The sequence below is a fragment of the Mauremys reevesii genome, linkage group 2 (genome assembly GCF_016161935.1).
Source record: "Mauremys reevesii isolate NIE-2019 linkage group 2, ASM1616193v1, whole genome shotgun sequence".
Taxonomy (NCBI): domain Eukaryota; kingdom Metazoa; phylum Chordata; order Testudines; family Geoemydidae; genus Mauremys; species Mauremys reevesii.
The window spans coordinates 172,330,133-172,343,786 of NC_052624.1; the positions used below are offsets into that span (position 1 = coordinate 172,330,133).

General features: G+C 47.2%; 1 protein-coding gene across 1 annotated transcript; it reads right to left on the reverse strand.

Moving 5' to 3' along the window:
• Window positions 1-1,581: 1,581 nt before the first annotated feature.
• Window positions 1,582-11,104, reverse strand: NRN1 (neuritin 1). The gene is made up of 3 exons (XM_039521801.1): window positions 10,907-11,104; window positions 6,233-6,377; window positions 1,582-2,716 (listed from the first exon to the last, which is right to left on the reverse strand). Exons 1-3 carry the CDS (start codon window positions 10,959-10,961, stop codon window positions 2,485-2,487), a joined length of 432 nt encoding a protein of 143 aa, XP_039377735.1. The 5' UTR covers window positions 10,962-11,104; the 3' UTR covers window positions 1,582-2,484.
• Window positions 11,105-13,654: the final 2,550 nt, after the last annotated feature.

Here is a 13,654-nt window from a genome sequence, read left to right on the forward strand (position 1 = left end):
GTAAAAAAAAGACCCATCCTCCTTACAGGGGCAAAATTTCAGTGGGAGTTTGGCCCGAAGAAGGACCCGATTTCACTCCCACTGCAATCAATGAGAGTTTTGCTGTTCGCTTCAGTGGGAACTCTAGCGGGTGCTAAAGCAGTGCAGGGTTTGCCTGAACTCTCCCATTTCCTTCCCCCCTCTCTTGCAGCTGTCAGTTTGTGCTAAAAAAAAATAGCAACGTGTGATGTCATGATTATTTTTAATAGCGATCTACATTTTGATCAACTGGGAAAAGCCATTCGCAGAAAGCCCACGGTTCCCTGGCAGTGCCAATGTGGGAAAGAATGGAAGGGAACAGTGGAAAAATGCCCACGAAATGAGACTGAGCTTTGCATAGATTGGTGTTTTCCTCTCTCTCCCCCCCATCCCCCATAATGTATTTTATCATTAAAAATCAACATCGCTTCCAGTGCTAAAGGCGGCTGGCTCCAGTTCTGGGGCCCATTTGTTGCTGGGATTCAATACGTTTGGGAAATGCAGATTGGATTGCAACCCACTGTTTGATTTATGAACTGTTACGTTTGCTATTGCTTACCCATTACATTTCAGACTTTACAGACCTTTGGGGAGAGAGAGAGAGAATAATGATATATTGGAGAAGGGGGATTATTACATTCCCCTCCCGCACCAGAATAAATAATATGTATGACTAGAATTGCAGAATCAAAATTAAACTCTGACCCCCTCCTCCCCTTCCCCTCAGCTTCCTCCCTCTCAGCAGGACTCTAGTCTTATAGGTAGAAAGGATGTGTTTACTCCTTGATGTTTACCTCTCCATAAAGGCATCAAAATCCTATAAATAGACAAGGTTATAGCAGTTTCTGCTGCTAAATCAATAGGGCCCAGTCTCCTGGCTATTTCAGCTGAGCTGTCTTATTAATTATGAAAGGACTCATCTGATCTCAGGCAGCAGCTTTCTGTCCCTCCTTTGCAGCATCTTAATGGTGGTTGCGTTCTCTCCCTTCCATAGCTATAAACGGTCCCCTTTTCAGCAAAATAGGTTTATTTTTTTTAAAGAAATCACTAAATACGCATGTAAAGAATATAGCTGTAAATCGTCTGCCTATAACGCCGCCAGCAATTGCTGTGCCAGCAAAACCCGCGCATGTGAAGAGGGGAAGGATAACCGGGGTGGATTTTTGACAAACTGCTGCAAATGCAAAAGTGCTAGAGCTGGGAGCCCGTCCTGCATTGCCCTGGCACCCAGGGTTCCCACTGAAATCTGGCACTCATTCTAGCTGGCTTGGGCTGGTTCCCTCTGTCAGCAGTCACAGCAGATGAGCCCCACGGTTTAGAAAAGGAGTATTGTGTCCTTTTTTAGGGGAGAGTTTTATAGCATGAGTTTTTAAGGGCTATGTTAATTAGTTTAGCAATTCTATATTTCTTTGCACCAAGATGACGATGTTAATTAATTTAGCAGCTCTGCATTTAGCGGTATTACATTAAAAGCCTGTCCAGTTAAATAGATATATACCATGCATATTTTACAAATAAAACGACACCCTCATTTCAAACAATAATTTTTATTTTATACTTCTTTCTATACTTGTAGCAAATTTTTTTTGCTGAATTGGCTTTATAATAAACTCTTTTTAAATTACATCTTTTCTTTTAAAATCAAGGTTCTTTTTTGTCAAAATCAATATGCTGTATTTTTAGGTTTACATTTAAGCCCCCTTTTTGTGATCTATACTGTTGGATATTCAGGTATTTTACTGTATGTGTAACATCTAAAACAAGAGAGGAGGAGGGAAATTAAAGGCAGTGAACTCGGAAAGATGCTTTGACAACACCAAGTAAAGCTAAACTCTCAGCAATCTTAGCAGCATTCAATCCTTCAGTCATTAGATACAATCTCTTTCCTGCCTTCCTTTTTTTTTTAACTGTCCATTTCTTTCTTTTTTTCCCCTCGAGGAAAAAACATTTTTTTTTGCAGTGGAATGACCAAAAAACAAGCGACTGTGGAGGAAAGATGATAGATTGTGAGTTATTCACCATATGCTTCACACGTGGATATCAATCTTGGATTCATTTCCAGTGCCTTTTTTCTCAACTCATCGTTTTCGTTCATATTATAAGAGGAGCCCATCTTTTGTTGTTGTTGTTGTTGTTATTATTATTATTTATTAAGATTATTAATATTAGGTGGCCCAAAGCCGTTCCTGAGATTCTTTTGCACAAAGGGCTCGGGTTTGCTATTTTTATTTGAAGAGACACTAAAGCTGAGGTCCGATTTTGGCTGTTTGTTGCTCATTGTTTGGTAACATTTGGCAAATAAAACACAAAATAAAGAGAGAACGTTTCCACAATCCTATATGGATGTTTCATCATCACAGATAATCACAACGGTCCCCAAAAAACGGATGGACACTTCCGCTATAAATCCAGTATATGGAGAGTGTGTGGGGGGGTGGGTATGTGTGTTCTACCAGGAGAGACCTCCTAGAAGGAGAACCAGGTCGCTAACGCTGCCGAGAGAGCCAGCAGGAGCAGGGGGAAGGCAGGGAGGAGTAAGGAAGGAGCTGACCCGTTGCTTCCTCCGCATAGTTCAAATAAGCTGCCTTGAAAATCGAGGTTTTTGGATTCCTTTTTCAGTTTTTCCCAAAGATCTGTCGCGCCTTCCTGGCAATCCGTGAGGGCTGTGAGGGTGCAGGAATGGAAATCATCCCAGTACCTGGGGAAGGAACAAACACAGGGGACAAGCGCCAGGTCACTCGCTGCACAAGAGGGCCCAACAACATACCAGCCCCACGCCGGATTCCCTCCACCCGCACGCTCCCCTTCCAGCCCCGCTCCTGATTCCGCCCCTCCCAGCAGCTTCAAAGGTGTGTAGCGATGACGGGTGCCTTGATGTTTGGGTGCCCAACCCCCCAGTTATACAAATCAGGCCCCCTTCAAGAAGTTTCCCCCTTTGGGCGCTGCAAAATGGAGGCACCTAAAATCAATAGTGGCTTTTTGAAAACCTTGGCCCTTGTTGCCTTCAGAATTGCAACCTTAGAAGCAGCAGCCCCGCGCACAAGCGGCTCGTTTTGCAGTGAGGCTCTGCTCCTACTCCCAGTTAAAACCAGTGGGTGTGGGGCCGTTGATTTCTATGAGAGCAGGATCAAGCCTTCAGGCAACAGCTCTGTTTCAGGATTTCCTCCAGCGTGACTGCGATCTCAATTCCGCCCAGTCCCAACCGCCCACTAAGCAGGTGGCTTGCTTCCCTTCTGAACGAGCAAGGAGGCTGCACCCGGCTTATTTTGTATTTACTCGGTAACGTTCTGTTTTAGGCTTTTGCAAGGAGTCAGAAATCGAAATCTCTGCCTTTGAAGGGAGAGCGGCTGGGGTCCAGCGCATAGCTCCATAATTCATCGGCGGGGGCAGGAGGTGTGCCTTTTGCATGCACAGAATAGATGGACATCTTCGGGGGGGGGGGGGGAATAGCCACAAAAAGCAAGGGGCCTGTTATTAACCTCTCTTAACTGTCGGACTTTATTAAGGAGCGTGTTTCTCAGCTGTAATGATTATGATGAGGTTTATTTATTGCCTAGCATGATTATTGTTGGAGAGTGTTCTTTCTTTTTGATGCTGACGAACTGTATTATTGTGCGGTGAGCTTTGATTTTACTCTTCCAGAGCGATGGAATCGGCCAAAGTTTAAATATGCTAAAGCAAAGTTCCGTCACAGAAAAGCACCGCGTTCGCTGGTGATCCCGTCTAGAAAAACCTTCCACCCACTTCAGAGGGCTTTAGATCGAGCCTTCACTGCACAGCAAACCAGCCGCCTCTCTGCAGACTGGCTCTGGAGCAGGCGCCAGGTCAGTGATTCTGAAATGACAGGGAAAGTATGCCTGGAATTTCAGAATCCTGACCTGATTCCACTGGAGACAAAGGGGAAGTCTGTCCAGTGATTTAAGTGAGCCCAGGATCCTACCGTGTTTAGACTAAGAAATGACTCAGCCCCTTGGAAAATTTTCCAATATTCCTGCACTGCTTTCCCATTTTCTCACTCAAACCAAAATCAGATTTCGAGGCTAAATCTAAACTCCAAGCAGGATTGTCTCATTTCAGAGGAGACTGGCAGATCTCTGTGTAGTGGTCTCGGTTATCTAAAATCAGTGTGGCCTCTGTGATTGTTCTCTGGTCTGTTTGGTTTTTTTCCAGGCAGGCGCTCGGTTTTCGGTAATTTTTTAAAGCAGTCCTGCAGACTCTAATTTATGAGCACTCTACACTGGTTGTAGACTCCAGTGTTTGCTACATTTGTAATAAATAATGAGATATTGAGATGCCAAGAAGGCTGAGAGTGTGCCTCTCCTGCAGTATTTCTGCTATAATTGCATCTCCCAAAGGAAAATTAAATCTTCCCTGATCTTCTTTCAATGCACATACTGGCACAGAGAAAGGGGGAGATAAACCTTTACAGAAATCAGGAGCAGGCCGGTGGCACTGGACAAGAAGCTAACTCCTGAACAGGACAAAGACTTCCCATTAGAACGCTACGGCCCTTTATATATTTATTCTACATGCAGCACAGCAGGTACATCGCAGCTGGCCACTAAAGCCACGTACCGGCATTGTAGACGCTGCAGATAGCAACCTACTGTCGCTCAGAAATATATAGACAGAAAGAGAAGCCACAGGGGTTTCACAACATTGTCTTTTGGGTTAACATGTCTTGGATTTTAAAAAAAATGTTTCCGTTTAATGTACATTGTTTTCTGACTCCTTTATTTAATGTTTCAAGAAAGACTTTACACGCCAATGACACCGCATTGGCTTCTAAATATGGCTATTTTGCCGGATATTTCAGGATTATGCAGGAAAACAGCAATTAGGAAAATCCTATAAACGGATTTCTTTTTTTATTAAATTAAAATGCAAACGGTGCGTTACTATCGTCAAACAAAGAACCCTTTAATGGACATTAGCATTAGCTCTTCTCCTCCTAGTCTCACCAACAACCTTCATGTGTCCCCAGTAAAGAGTCAGCAATGGGAGACAACGCCTTTTTAATGTGGGCGAAATAAATCAAGATTCACATTTCCTTACGCAATGGACCCCTACCCAGGGGCTAGTGTGGAGTCTAAGCAAAACTCTGCAATGACTTCAATGGAAACTTGTGCTTAAGAACTCCCTGCCCGGTCTGGCCTAGTGTTCCTTCCACAAGGACTGAAAGTTTGGCAGCGAAACCATCCCCGTGTCTCAGCCTGCAGAGCTCATTTCAGTGCCAGTCCCTCTTCAGACACGAGTATTTCTTCTACAAGCCCAAATCATTATTCACCCCTTATTAAGCAATCATGTGATTAACTCTAAAAATGAAACTAGATAGATCTGAAGGATCGTGGAGAAATCACTCTCTCTAATACGGCAGCAAGGTGTCATTTATTATTATTATTTCTCTGTATATTCGATTGCGTTGTTGTCATCTTAATTTATTTGGTTTAATTCCGGGGGCAGATTCTGATCTCTTTACTCGTGTTGCTTAGCAGTTGACTTAAAAAACAGTCCCACATTTCTAGAGTAAGGACATCAGAACGCGACCCGCAAGAAATAAAGAATCAGGGGAGTCAACGAAGAACAAACGTAGCCCTAGAATTTCGCTGCTTAGGTGGTTTGCAGAAACGATCCTGTTTTAGGCAATTCGTTAGCAACAAAAGCGGCCTTTAAGAAGAGCCAGTACCAGCCAAACGTTGCCAACCCCGTGCTGGATTTCCGACCTCCATTTTTATCAGCACCGGCACCACCCATGTCAATGACTATTTGCATTGACAACGCTGGATGTCACACTTGGGGGGCCTTGAACAGATCAACTGGGAAGGAACCATCGGCGTTACAAAAAAATGCAGAGGGCAAGAAAAAGGGAAGCGAAGCCGAAATAATACACAGTCAGCTGGGAAACGAACGGAATGGCCCAGCTAGAGCGCAGGTTAAATCTTTCCTCGCAGTACATTTTTGCTCTGACTGGCGCTTCAGACTGCGGGGAAATAAGGACGGAGGTCAGGCCAACTCAGGGCAGGGACAACTGAAAATAGGGCAGCGCCTTGCAGCGCCGTAAAACCACTTTCTTTTTACGCAGAGAGGCACACGCACAGCAGCCATCAGAGCGGGATTTTCAGGCCGGCCAGTGATATTTTCTTTTCAAATAACCACCCCGAATGTAACCCCGGCGATCCGGGACGAGGAATAACAACGAAAGAGGAAGACCTACGAGCAGATCGTTTGGAGATTTCTCTTGTCGTCCAGGTCCTGCGGGTAGTTGGCCATGTTATCGCCCAGCCTGAGCAAACAGTCCGAGAAGCCCCTAAAGACCGCATCGCACTTCCCCGCTGCTTTCACCGCCTGCACCAGGTACGCTGGGGAACAGATCAGCACCACATCAGCCCGGACAGATCCCAACACAGTAACACTGTACAGCACCCAACCCCCACATGTCTGTGAGCTACATTCAACCCCTCCCCAACCTCCCCTCCCCACCATCATACACGAGGAATCAAAGTCGTGACCGTGACAGGAAGATCTGCCATTCTTGTGCACCCACCAGGTTGCAAACCGCCTTGCTTCCTTCTCAGCACACAAAGCCACCTTTCCTGTTTGGGCACTTTCACCAGCAGACGGGATTAATTTTGAATGAGGGCAAGTGTGCTGAGAACAACAGGGTTAGAGTCAAAGGCATTCAGGGAGGGGGTTTGTGCCTTTGATTTGTGGGTGTGCGCGCGTCATTTCTTATTCCATCTCTCGCGCTCCCGTTGGATGTTTGAATCTAGTTTGCAGCAGCGATGCCCGCTACAGTCCGGATTACCGTTAGGTTGTTTATTAAACGCAATTTTCAATTTAATTCTTTCCTTTCCCGGGAAGCGTTTTATTGTTCTAACATTCTGCTTCCGAACGTTTATACACACACGGACACTCTTGTTAAGGGCACTTCATTATTTCAGTGTCAATTGGGTAAATAGCTGCGGAAAATGAAACCTCTCTGAGAGGAAAACATTCACAAAACACGCAAAGGGCTACGGCTCACATATATTTCTCCCTCCGATGTGCAACAGCGTGGGGTGGGAACGAAAAGTGTGTGGGTTGCAGTCGCTAGTAAGATAAATGAATTCTTCCACGGTTAAAGTCTTTTCCTGGTTATATGTCCCATGTTGCACCTTTCGGATTTTGCTATTCACTGGCACACACTGAGATGCTCCCACTGTTTGAAAAAAAAAAAGAAAATGCCCTCCTGTGTAATCCGCCGATGGAGTGAGTGCTAGAGTCACAGACTAGGGTGTGTGTGTGTGTGTGAAATTACTTCTCACCTATGTCGTAGTTTTGCAGCTAGATTGGTGCCAGAGAGACGCCTGTGGTTTATATGTCAGACTGTGTGTCTCTGGACATGTCCATAGCCAGATGGATCGACGTGGAGACACAAGAGCATCATTTACCTCACTTCACCTCAGCTCCTCTATGTACCACTCTGCCTAGAGGGCTAGAAGTTTCTGAAAACTGTCTAGCTACAGCTGAATCCATCAACCAGGCGCTCTGTCTCTAGCCACACACAAAACTGACCCTGCTGGGAAGAAGGTGCTCCCTCTCGATCTCTTCCCCTTGCAATGAAATCCACACAGTGCTGAGGGATAGAGTGGATTTTCATGCAAGGGGAAGCCAGTCTGTCTTGCTGGGAAGATTTTTTGTAAATACCTTTAAAATGATGTTAGCTCTAAAATCCCTCCCAGACACACTAGCCTCTCTCTCCTGGTGCAGTGGTGCTGAGGGAAGTAGGGGTGTCACTGTGGTTTGGTCTCTCTCTCTCTCTCGCTTTCTGCTTGCCTGCATGGTCAGGACTCGCTCAATTGATTTGTCTGTTTGAAAAAACACTACCACCAGATACAATTTCTGGCTGACTGGCTGGGATTCGCTAGCATACGGGCTATTTATCCCTATCAATCCCGCTGCAAATGAAAGGGAATTAGAGGCTTGTTGGTTTAATTGATCACTGGCTTGATCCTGAACAACAGAGCTCAGGGCTCTCAGCTGCTCCCTCTCCCCCCCCCATGCAGTGCATTTTAGCCACCTACAGTAATCGGGTTAAGGGAGTTGCCATTTTCACATGCTGCTTTCAGGGGTCTGCCCCAAGCGCTGGGGGCACACACTGGGTTGGGAGCCTGGGATTGCAACCGTAAGAAACTCTACCCTAGAGATTCCCCTGGGGAGCGTGGCTGCTTATTTTTAAGGCGCTCAAATTACCAAGTAAACGGCTGGCTCCAAAGGGCTCCGTTTCAACTCAGAAACCCCGTCACCCCTCCCCGTTTGATTCATCATTAACCTGATTTAGTAACCACACCCCTCACCACCACCGCCCACCCGCACGTCAAAACACGCGGGGAGGGGCGGGGGGTGCAGACATTGGCTACGGTACAAAACATGCAAACAAATAGCAGAGCCGAGAACATCCCGAGAGAGAGAGAGAGAGAGAGAGAAAGTCCTATAAAAGCCATCGCGATTAATGCTCAGGCAAGCGAACGAGGAGGGTGAAAACGCCACTTCCCAGCGGAAAAATGCTACAAGTCACTCTTAAAAATACAGGCTCCCAAATGATCTGCCCCATGAATCGACTCCTCCCGGGCGCCAAGATGCGATGGCAACAATAATCATTCGTAAGTGCCATTGTCCTGCCTGCGGGCTCGGCAGGAGAGGCCTGCTTGCAGCACACGCGGGCGCGTGAGCGAAATGACGTACAGCTAATTGCGGTGTTAGCATGCTGGCGCTGTCCGCGGCTTGGGGGGCCACTGTGCTGTAAGAAACGAGGCAGGGTTTCTCCCGAGTTACACAACAATGGGGTGGCTCTTGAACTAGGTCGTTTGAAAGAGAAAGGGGACAGTTCAGCCCGTCTGCAACGCATAAGGGCGAAAGGATCCATCCATCATTGATCCTTTTTTTTGGCATTCCTTAATTTTGCTGCTTATTCTCCACATTTAACACGCTCTTTAGCGCCGTCTACTCCCCGCATCATCTGTCTTTCTGTCTCACCTTCCTTCCAAGCTCCTGCAACCCCCGCTTCCCTCCCTCAGCCACCTTTCTTGTCAAAATGTCAGTGGGTTCGGGGAGCTTCCGGCCATTCATAAGGACCAAGGCATTGGTGCAAAGATGGACACACATTTGTGGGGCACCAAACTAATGCGACAAACTTCCATTTCATACGAACCCTTTAGTAATTCACCAGAAGAGGTAAATACACGTCTACACTGGATGTGGCATTTATTCTCTTTACAAAACAGAGGTGGCACCTCATTTCAAAACAGTAATAAATACTTCGGAGTAAAATAAAACCAAACTGCTCTCCGAAGAGACTATAAGATCCGAAAATGCATCCCTTTCCTCACTACCCCCAAAATATCTACACTTTAATAATATTTGAGGTCTGCAGCACTGGTTTTAGCTGAACTTTCGAAATTCCTGCACGCTTTCGAACGATATAGTGCACATAAAGTGCCAAAAACATGTAAAATTCAGGGCGAATAAATGCCTCTCTTGGTAAAATTTCCTATCCTCACATCCTCCTCCAATCTCCAAATAAACAAATAAATACATTAAAAAAGATGTAGTTTTTAGAAGGCCATGTGTCCTGAAAAGCGTTCAGCATCCTTTGAAATTATTCTGATTGTTTGAAATAATGACATGAATTTTGAGGTTTGCAAATTCTAGCCACATTTTCCCGAGTTCAATGTTTCGTCTCAAGGGTTTCCTCCCCCCCTCCCCATCGATGCGAAATTTATTTTCATCGCGTTTTGCCTTTTCTCCACGGTCCCCCCGCCCCAATGCTGCAGAGATCGGCTAGCGAGGAAAGCGACAGAGCAAAATGATTTTAAGCAGCAAATCTGAGCATTTTTATTATGACAGAATTCCTTTGCAGAAAATCTTTTCAAGGGTTTCTCTTGTAATCTGCCAATGTATCGATATGTTTTAATTATTTTCTAATCCAAGATCATTTTTGTATAATGCTAGGGAATTTCTTTTTGATTTTTTTTGGTTATTAGTTCCTTGTGCAGAATGAAAGTAGTTGCTTTAACTTTAAAGCTGTTTTAATATTTGTAACTGTGAAAATATTTTAGTCGGAAATATTGAACAAAATTTATCTAATAAGCAAACAAACCTAGCAACAACAAAATCCCAAACAGCAAGAAGAAATACACAAACACGTATATATATACACACACACACACAAACCAGGGTGGAGGGAAACCTGTGCTATTTTAAGTAACTCTCAAAGAAGAGGCATTTTGCACCTGTGCTTTAGTGTTTACACAAAATTAATGCTCAGGCAATAAGATTTAGATTTTGTTTTTGTTTACTTTCACGGCAGCTGGGAGAGCCCTAACATCCCAAAAGACAGCATTGCGACCCCTTTGCACATCCCTGGTTGCCTGCAAATAAACTTTCCAGTTAGACCTCTCTCTAGCCATTTTGTTCCATTTCTCATCCCTCTCTGCCCCTCTAGGGAAGAAATAAACGTCCTAGCATTGGAACCACTGAATTGTCGATGGCATATATCTAGAAAGAAATACGCATGTAATCGTTCCCGGGGAGGAGGGAAGGAAAAGGAAAGCAACCTAACCATTAACGAGCATTTCATCCGTCTGGTTTGCAATAAGGAAGAGCAAAGGTGGTTCAAGAGGAATAAGAATTCGTTCCCTTTCCTGCGGAAAAGCTGTTCTTTCAGCACCTGGCATCCTGAATAAACACGAAAATGCCATTAAAAAGAGCGGGCGAGGAGAGTGCACAGCCTGGTCCCTTCGCCACGAATCATGCCAATCATTTCAGGTTATTTAGACATCCCGTTTCTGCATGCATCAAATGGGGTTTGGTGCAGACAACCTGAGACACAATTTGGCGGTCCACTTACCTATCTGTACAGCAAGGATCAGAGAAATATATCTGCCGTTCAACTTAAGTCCCATCCTACATTTAGTAAAACCATTTGCGACTGCAGATCTTTAAATAGTTACTTTGGAAAACGTGGGGGAAAGCTGAAAAACAGGCATTGCCAACAAGTTCCCAGCAGCGGAGACTTTGCAGACGAGGGGGAGATGGAGAAAGAGGGAGAAGGGAGAGCTGGGAATGGTTCACTCCATTAGCAGGGGGCGGAGGAAGTACAGCCTCACGCCCACCACCAGCCCTGACGTGGGGGAATGACACTGACGGATTCTTTTTTTTAATGTGCACCTTGGAAGGAGAAACGCCATTTATAGGCATCCCAGCCTGGATTTAGCCCGCTCTCTGCCATTAATCGCCACGAAATCTCCTCCCCCAGGTGAAATTCCCCCGGGCTGCTGGTGTGACCCCGCAGGACTTTAGGGGAGCCCTGGATTCTCCACGCGCCTGCAACAGCGCCGACAACAAACCAAAGCCCCCCCAGAAGGAGCCGGCCCGCGAGGAACTCAACTCCTGCCATCTTTAGTAACACGTCCCCATGGCCAAACGCTGCAGCAAGCGCCCGACAAGCAGGGCAGCTGCTGCTAAGCCTGGCGTGTGCGTGTCTCCCCCCCCCCCCCTCCATCTCTCCCCCACTAAACAGCTGCGTCCAGCTTCCCGCCGCACACTCTGTGTGTGTGACACGCACCGACCTCTAGCTGCGAGCCTCGCGGGCTTGTCCTCACCCTGCAGGGCTGGCCGGCTCCTCCAGCGCAACAGGCGACAGCGTGGGGGCCAAAGCTGGGCCTTGAACAGGCTGCCAGCAGGCTGGCCTGGCTCTTTTGTGCTGAGCCTAAGCTAAGTCAGAACAAATAGCCCTGGTATACAAACAGCCCCAAATCGCTTGCATTGCTCTGCCCAGGGCATTGTTTTCACTTAGGCATTGCTGAGGAGTGGGCTGCAAAATTGCCGCGCTCTTCCCCCCCCCCCCTCTTTTTATTTTGGAATAATCACTCCACATGATTTTAACGCGCTCTCCAGCCCTCTGGGTTTTTTTTTTTAACGTATTATGAAATACCTGCCCCTTGTGCTGCCTGAATCGATGCCGCTGCATTGCTGCTTTGTTACATAATGGACGGGGCTGCTACTGGCAAAGAGATCGGGAAAGGAGAAGTAGTTAGACCCCAGCATTAAATCTGATCTCTGTCCAGGACAGTTGGGGCTTTCTGGGGATGCAGGCTGCTAGCACAAAGCGTCCAATATTATTTTAGCTGGGAGGGGCATGACGTGTGTTTCCTCTTTTTATCCAGGAGATGCAAAAATAATACTTTCAAAGGCATGCAAATCCAATGAGGGAGGTGTTTGCAAACAGCGAACCTGTCTATCCATCGATCCCTCTCTCCTGCAGAGCAACAGGAGCGGCTAGTGAGAGATCTAGCCATCGATTTGTTACCAGGTGGGGATATTGAAGGGGCCCGAAAGGCTGTGGGGAGGTTTGCAGAGCTCCAGGAGACAGAAGGGAGGGGGGGAAAGTAGGAGTATATTCTACTGTGGAAGAGTCTCTCTCCCTCCCTGCGTGGGTGGGGATAGCACTGAAGAAACCCCCCTCCTCGCCTTCCCCCTCTCTGCAGCAGCGGGGGTGGGAGACTGGCTTTTGCTGGGTCTGTCCGGGTTGGCCCCTGCAGTGAGGAGTGGGCGGAGGATTCAGGAGTCTCCCCCCATCCCTCCCCTATCACGTCACCTGGATGCGGATGGGAGGGGCTGCTGAGCTGGTTAATCTCTGCCAGGCTGCCTGCCCTGAATTCTAAGGGAGACCAGGGCCTGCCTGCCAGATCTGCCTTTTTCTTTCCTACTGTGTGTATTAGGGCGGTGGCTGGGGCCTCAGGCAGATCAGAGCAAGGGGCTGCACAAACAGAAGTGGATGCTGCGGGTCCTGTTCTGACCAGCTCTTTATTCCATCTTCAGGGGGCTGGGGCTTTCCTGTCAGGCAGAGAGATGCCCCCACCAGACAATAAGGCAAACCAGTGCCCTTGCAGTGCCATCCTTTCCTCCCCATCCCACCCTCTCCTGGGGCCCTGTATACAGTGCTGCCCTCACCACCCCAGGTGTGAGGCTCAAGGCAGGAGGCCAAGGGAGAGGGCACATTTGGTGGGAATCTGTCAGCACCCCTGCCTAGGCAAGGGTTTGAGCCCTGGCTCAGCTCAGTAGAGCGTCCATGTTGCTATCTTGGCTAACATACTGAGGACTGAACCCAGGAGCTGAAAACACCAAGCTCCACAGCTTGACCTAAAAAGCCCCTTGGTGGACTAGGCCCAAAATGGGGTATGTATAACACACACTTGATCCTGGGGGATTACACAGGTATCTTCCCCTAAGGGAGAGGGGGACCTGCTGCCAGCACTGGGGTAGGCTACATAGGTACCTGCCTAGGGCATTTAATTGTTAGGTGATGCTCCCACCTGGCCACCTTCCCACCAGCTGGGGCAGCTTCTCTAGGGGGAGTGTTTCCCTTTTAAATGTGGCCTACTTACCCTCAGGTAGCAGTAGCACTAGGGTGCCAAAAGAGCTAGTGCTGGCTCTGGCTAATGCAAACTGAAAGCCTGTGTCTGCTGAGGGAGAAAACACAAGCAGCTCATCGAGATGTTCTGCTGCATTGCGCCTTGTGTAGCCACACTGAACACAGCGGCCCTAACGGTTTCACTTGCTTGTAGTTACCAGCTCCCACCTAGCTTCTCCCCAC